General features: G+C 40.5%; 2 protein-coding genes across 7 annotated transcripts; one reads left to right on the top strand and one right to left on the bottom strand.

Moving 5' to 3' along the window:
* LOC109844416 (pentatricopeptide repeat-containing protein At4g32430, mitochondrial) lies at positions 322-2,370 on the top strand. The gene has a single exon (XM_020413422.1). It carries the CDS (start codon positions 394-396, stop codon positions 2,362-2,364), a length of 1,971 nt encoding a protein of 656 aa, XP_020269011.1. The 5' UTR covers positions 322-393; the 3' UTR covers positions 2,365-2,370.
* On the bottom strand, positions 2,552-6,743 carry LOC109844417 (chaperone protein dnaJ 49-like). Of its 6 annotated transcripts, none has more exons than XM_020413424.1 (5): positions 6,624-6,743; positions 6,468-6,521; positions 6,327-6,371; positions 5,087-6,228; positions 2,552-2,872 (listed from the first exon to the last, which is right to left on the bottom strand). In XM_020413424.1, exon 4 carries the CDS (start codon positions 6,175-6,177, stop codon positions 5,101-5,103), a length of 1,077 nt encoding a protein of 358 aa, XP_020269013.1. In that variant the 5' UTR covers positions 6,178-6,228; positions 6,327-6,371; positions 6,468-6,521; positions 6,624-6,743; the 3' UTR covers positions 2,552-2,872; positions 5,087-5,100. The 6 variants fall into 6 exon arrangements, with proteins under 6 accessions (XP_020269013.1, XP_020269012.1, XP_020269015.1 ...); XM_020413423.1 differs by having other exon boundaries at positions 5,087-6,223; XM_020413426.1 differs by having other exon boundaries at positions 6,327-6,366.

Genomic DNA, 6,993 nt, shown 5'->3' with positions numbered 1-6,993 from the left:
CTCCCGCCAAATCCCATTTCAAATCCGTACGCCTCTTCTCAACCCACAACCTGTTCGACGAAATTCCACAAAGAACCATCAACTCCAATCTCACCCTCAATCCCACCGCATTCGCTGCCACCGTCAAATCCTCTGTGTTAGAGGTGTGATGTTAACCTAACAGTATTTTATGGACCTATCGCTCTATTGGGGAGAGTCGATAAGTGGATTTTTGTCAGAGGTGTAGTGTTAACGTGACAGGATGTGTGTTACGATTGGAGCAACTTTGTGGACTTATCATCCTATTGGAGAGGATTGATAAGTGAATTTGTCAGAGGTCCCCGACTCCACGCCCTCGCCATCACCTCTGGCCTCTTCGGGTACCGCTCCTTCATCCGGAACTCCCTCATCAACATGTACACCAAATCCAACTCCTTCGACCTCGCCTACAAAATTTTTAGCACGCTCCAAGACCCGGATGTCGTTTCTTGGAACACGATCCTCTCGGGCTTATGGGGGGTCAACGGATTACAGTTTGTATTGGAAATGAATAGGTCAGGCGTCTCTTTTGATGCTGTTAGCTTCACGCTGGCAATCTCATTCTCCGCTGACTTATATGAGGTGGGTTTTGGTCGGCAGATTCATTGTCTTGTGTTTCGATCTGGGTTCGATTCGGATGTCTTTGTGGGGAATTCTCTTATTACAATGTATTTGAGGAATGGGTGCGTTGAGGATGCAAGGAAAGTGTTTGATGAAAAGCCGAACAGAGACTTGGTGTCATGGAATGCTTTGATTTCTGGATTAACCCAAGAAGGGGATTATGGGCACGAGGCAATTAGGGTTTTTATTGAGATGGTGAGCCGAGAAGAGTTTAGGCTCGATCATGTTTCGCTTGCGAGCGTCGTCTCGGCTTGTGGGCAAGAGAGAATGTTTGATCTCGGGTGTCAAGTCCATTGCTTCGCGATGAAGGTTGGGCTCGATGAGCATGTCTCTGTTGCAAATGTTCTCATGTCAATGTACCAAAAAACTGAGTCAAGTGATTGTGCAGTTAGGGTTTTTGACAACATGAGAGAGAGGAATGTTGTTTCTTGGACTACAATGATGTCGATAGATGGGAATAATGCAGCACCGCTCTTTAACAGTATGAAACTTGATAGAGTTCAGCCTAATGAGGTTACGTTTATCGCATTGATCTACTCTGTATCTCCTGAAGATTCTCTTGCAATAGGAAATATGATTCATGGGATCTGCTTCAAAACTGGGATTTTGTCGGAGGTAAATGTTTCGAACAGTCTTATAACCATGTACGCCAAGTTAGGCTACACTGTAGAATCAAGAAAGATTTTCGACGAAATGAGCTATAAAGAAGTAATCTCTTGGAACTCACTCATCTCAGGCTACGCACAAAATGACCAATGCGAAGAAGCCCTACGCGCCTTTTCCTCATTGCTCACTCACTGCATGCCGAATCAATACACATTCGGGAGCATTCTCAGCGTGATAACCGCAGCACAAACCATGTCGTTAACCTATGGCCAGCAATGCCACTGCCGCATCCTCAAGCTCGGTCTCAGCACGAATGAGTACGTCTCTGGCGCTCTCATCGACATGTACTCAAAACACGGGAGCATCCTAGAGTCCCAAAAGGCGTTCCAGGATACTACCCATAGAAGCCTGATAAGTTGGACTGCGATAATCTCTGCACATTCCAAGCACGGTGACTTCCAGGCCGTAATGCGCCTGTTTGAAGAAATGTTGGGGTCCGGGCTAGAGCCCGACAATATCACCTTCCTCGCGGTCCTCATGGCATGTGGAGGCAAAGGGAGGGTTGATATCGGCATAAGCATCTTTGACACGATGGTGTCACAATATAAACTAGAACCATGGCCGGAGCATTATAGTTGTGTTGTTGATATGTTGGGGAGAGCGGGGAGATTGGCAGAGGCCGAGGCTATGGCAAAGAGAATACCACTAGGGTTAGGGTTTTCGGCGATGCAAAGCTTGTTGGGAGCGTGTAGGTTTCACGGGGAGGTGGAGATGGGGGAGAGGGTAGCAGAGGCGTTGATGGCGATGGAGCCAAAGGAATCAGGGGCATACGTGCTCATGTCAAACTTGTACGCGGAGAGGGGGGAGTGGGGGATGGCAGCGAGGGTGAGGAAGGAGATGAGGGAGAGAGGGGTGAAGAAAGAGGTAGGGTTTAGTTGGGTGGATGTAGGGATGAGAGATGAGATACACTGCTACAAGTTTTCATCTGGTGATCGGAGTCATCCTCATGCTGAGGAGATTTGTAGGGTTGCTGAATGTTTAGGGTTAGATATGAGTGAATTGGAGGAAGACAGAAATAGTAGCATGGGTTGGTTATCAGAAGAAGTAGCATGTAAGTGATGAATCTCTAAATGACAATTACAATTACTTTTGAGTACAACAAGCAAAAGGAAAGTTCACTTTCATGAATTGCAGTCTCATTTTCCAATATAGTGAATCTTAACTAGTGCGGAACTCAAGTACAAACATATGCATCATAACAAAATTCAAATACAGCAGGTGCTGCAGCTCTGGATAATGATTCTCGTCAAGAAGAAGGAAGATTTCACACATTTATTACTATGACAGCATAAAAATGGTAATGGTTTAAGGTAAAAAATTAGCCAAAACAAAGTTGGCTATCGTCGTAATCTGATTTTACAGCAATACTACTTGTAGGCAATAATACTTGTAGGGTACCGTACGATCAAGGAGAAAAATATATGTTCAGGAAAATATATTTCAACTGATTCGTCTGAAGACGCAAATGTTAAGAGGTAGAATTCTCTTGGGAGAGAACAGATCCAATCCTTCAAAAAGTCTTAATCCTGGACCAGCTGTAGGATATAAATGATATCTTCTCCACCTTCTGCAAAAGAAAAATCACCAGGAAAGAAGCAAGAAATCAGATTAGTAACCTTTTTGGCAAGCAAAAAGAAAAGTTTACAATTCAGTTTATTCACAGTTCCAATTCATCTTATAGAGGGTGAGACAAAAGGATTATAGAACCAAGAGACGAGCAAATCGAACCTAGCATGTAAGTTTTTTCGATTAAGATTCCTTGGGATGGGAGTTGGTCAAGTATATATAGGATGATAATTGTTAAAATGTACTACGATTCTATATTGCTCTGTTACTACAAGACTCAAGCGTATCGAACTTTTCCTTGTGAATAAACATGTGGAACCTTTCCCTGTAGGCACAACAAAGACAAAAAAAAAAGGCAAAATCCATCCCAAACCAATAATACCAAAAAAGCAAATTCCCAAACAAATCCAATCCTGCTAATACTAAACCAGAAATACCTAAAAAGAAATCTTCAAAAAAGTCCCAGTCACAGAAATCAGTTAAAGCCAAAAACATACTCTGAAATAAATTGTCATGCAAAATGCAGCTCCATAAATGAGTCCACTTACTACTTGTACAAGCATTTCCATGAAATTAGTTTTCACGATTATACCTCAAATAGAGTACTACTTCTAAAACAAAAGAGGAAACTTTTGCATGCTTGTATCCCAAACAATCAAAGAAAAGGCCTCTGATGTATCATCCTTACACCATTAAATAGACTATTCCTGCCAACAGCTTTTGTTAGTTTTTTGACGGGTCTCTGACATTCGAGCCAATTTATCTCCTAATTCATTTTCTTCCACTGACAGTAACTTTATGCTCAGTTCCGGTGATTATTTAATCTTAATACAAATATTCCATAATGGAGACTAATAAGCTTATTTGATATAGCTAATAAAAAGTTCATTGGAATTAAAGTTACTTGTTTACCTATTGCAGGCCATAATTTGTAAACAAGATATTAGCATCTGGAATGAGCTTATCATGCTATACGAGTAAATTGTCTAGTAGGAACTCTTCTTAGCATGATCTATTTTGTTGAAAGGAATAAGAAGAAAAATTATTTGCTGCTGAAGTTGCATGAGCGTCTCTTCCCTAAGACTTGCTTGCAACTACCTGACATTTCAAGTTTGTTATCCAAACTGTCTAGCCTCTGTATTTAGACAACTATTCTTAAAATCTTATGATCGGCTATATGTGTGTCCATATATACAGGGCAATGAATTAGGACATAAACATGACCTGCTGAGGCTTAATATTAGTTAGCTGTTGTGAAGTTATTTTTCGTGAACAACTGAGTTGGTATTCATGGTCTAAAGTGGAATCTTGATGAACCGGATTTCAGCTTAGTAACAGCAAACCCTTTTCATCGACATAATTAACAAATTATTACAAAATTGTCTAAGTAAGGAATTCAAATAGAAGCATTTTCCTGCTTCTACTAATATCCCCTAATAAAGACAAATTTTTTGTCTGCAAGACACAATAGCTCATAACAATCAATAGCTTTCTTTACCAAGAAATGAGTTTCAAAGGTGGGTAGTAGAAGAATGGTTCTTTAGGTAAAGGCAGGGGGGTTAAACTACTTCTAACCCTGAACATTTTACCTAACTGAATTACAGCACTACATGCAAGTCCTCTCAGCATTTCCAGCGGTAAAGTTGTTACGGTGATTTAGGCAATTCAGAACTTCATATCGGTAGACCAATCACAATAGGACTAAACTCAAGGTTGAGTAAGACTTATGGTGTCACTGGGTTCACTAAATGACTTGGCTATCATTCAGGTTGTCAAAAGAGTTTTGGTTTTATCACAAAACACAATACATCGAAGACACATCCAATCATTATGTACAGAATCCAAGAATAAATGATAAGTCAAGAAAGAAAAGGAACCTTAGAACTATGGCAAAGGGATGAGCTCAAAAGAAGCTTGATTATAATCAAAGGTTAAGACAAAATGCAGCATTTCTTACCAAAAATTACTAATTATTGTAGTAGAAACATTTAAATATTCTTATCCTTCCTATATGTTCGAAACAAATATCAATGAATATTTACACAAGTATATTTGGGTTACTCCTGGTCAATAGAAAGATAACACAGTTACAATTTAGTCTATAAGAAACCAAGTTAGATGTCACATTTTACTAACTGCTAGGTTGGGCATTGAACTAAATCATAATACACCGATACGGAAATAAGGTGCACAAAAGGGTAAAAGATGTAAATACCAGTAAAGATAAAACTAAGCTGTTGCCTGATACTTCTCAAGCATGTCACAATGTGGCGTCTCGCGCACCAAACCCCAATGATATCGCTGCATCTCAACCCGACAATTCTGTGAAACAACACCAACATAATCCCTCTCAACACGCCTCTCCAAATCCTTGCGCTGTGAACTATCATAAGGGTACTCTTTTTCGAACTTAGCTAAAGACTTAACAAAATAAGCCACTCCCCTTGGTGTCTCAATCTTATGTACATAAGGATGATTACGAGACAATGTGTATACAGGGTCTGATGACGGGAGGAAGTTCACTAGAATCAAAAGAATAACTGGTAACATTTGAATAATCGCCCGTAGATTTCCATTACCGGAATTGTTCGTTCCATTACCATTTGGGACATTAATGCCGCCTGTTCTAAAGTGGAAAGTACCAAAAGGAGTGGTTGCTCGAGGCCCTCCACCAAAGAAATTCCTGAAGATCTCATCGGGATCGAATTCATCATCATAGAATCCATTAAATCCATTGAATCCATGTGAATGTTGCCTTGAAGGAGCTCTACCGTAATTTGGCTCCTCGGACCCAACAAGATCGTATCTTTTCTTAGTTTCCTCATTGCTAAGGCACTGGAAAGCCTTGGAGACTGCCTTAAAGGCTTCCTCGGCTCCCGGAGCCTTGTTTTTATCAGGATGAACCTTTAAAGAGAGCTTTCGATAGGCTTTTCGAACATCTTCAACTGTACAACTGCGCTCCAATCCTAAGATCTGATAGTAATCCTTCTGCTTCTTGATCTGGTGAACAATAGTCAGTTGCTCCTCAGTGTAATCTTTTGCCGCTGATCCCTTTGAAGAAACCCTAACCCTAGCTGAACTTGATGAAGGTGACGATGAAGATGAACCAGCGGTTGAGCTCTCGGCATCAGTTTTAGGATTGTGAGAGGATTCTTTGGCAGTGGATAAGAGATCGTCAATGGGGAGAGAGGGATCGAGGCGGCGAGCTTTGTTGAGGAATTTTAGGGCTCGGGTTCTGTCTCCCGATTGAAGTGCTTCTTTTCCAACCCGCAGGCATTTTAATGCGTCGTCTTTGTTGCCGTCCATCGATGGAGTTTTATTAAGGTTAAGGTTTGGGATCTAGAATCGTAATCTGCCCTAATTACAAGGGGGGAAATTAGGTCATTTATATATATAAAAAAAGAAAGATTGAAACTTTAGAATCAATATCAGATTTTGAAAATAGAATCACTTACAAGCAATAAGGATTAGGGTTTGAGATCTATAAATCGTAATCTGACCTAATTACAAGGGGGGAAATTAGTTCTCTTCTAAAAAATAAGAGACAGATCGAAACATTAGAATCAAGATCAGCTTTTCAAGTAAAAATCGCTTACCAGGTGATCAAAATCATCGACGGAGCGCTGGGGTCAGGATCGAGAAATCGTAATCTGACCCAATTGCAAGGGGCAAAATTAGGTCTTTCCTCAATAGAAACAACAAAGATCAAAACTTCAGAATCGAGAACAGACATTGCATAGAAAGTCACATACCTGGCGATTAAAATTGATAAAAATAGGGTAAAACCCCCATGATCGAAAAGGGGGTGTTTTGTAGGAAAAAAGCAGCAGAAAGTTCAGGTGAAAGTGCGATAGCTGCAACGAAATGGAGTTTGGGCGCAACGTGGCGGCCATCGGTGGTGCTAAATGAAGGATTTACTATCCTGGCCGTTCGTTATGGAAGGAGTGACGTGTGACGGTATACATCGACGGTTGGTTATGATATTTGACCTTTCTGGGTTTTTTTTCCACAGAAAAAGCAACTTTAAAATAGCGTTTGCCCATAGAAACCAACTTTTATTTTTAATTTATAAATAAACTAGTTTTAAAGTATTTTTCTTATTGTAATTAATTATTTGGACCT

This window comes from Asparagus officinalis, chromosome 6 (assembly GCF_001876935.1).
Source record: "Asparagus officinalis chromosome 6, Aspof.V1, whole genome shotgun sequence".
Lineage (NCBI taxonomy): Eukaryota > Viridiplantae > Streptophyta > Magnoliopsida > Asparagales > Asparagaceae > Asparagus > Asparagus officinalis.
The sequence above is the reverse complement of the archived record's forward strand: the minus strand, read 5'-3'. Positions and strand labels throughout refer to the sequence as shown.

Coding starts and splice junctions, on each gene's coding strand:
- LOC109844417 (XM_020413424.1), bottom strand. CDS start 6,177: ATGGACGGCAACAAAGACGACGCATTAAAATGCCTGCGGGTTGGAAAA.
- LOC109844416 (XM_020413422.1), top strand. CDS start 394: ATGTACACCAAATCCAACTCCTTCGACCTCGCCTACAAAATTTTTAGC.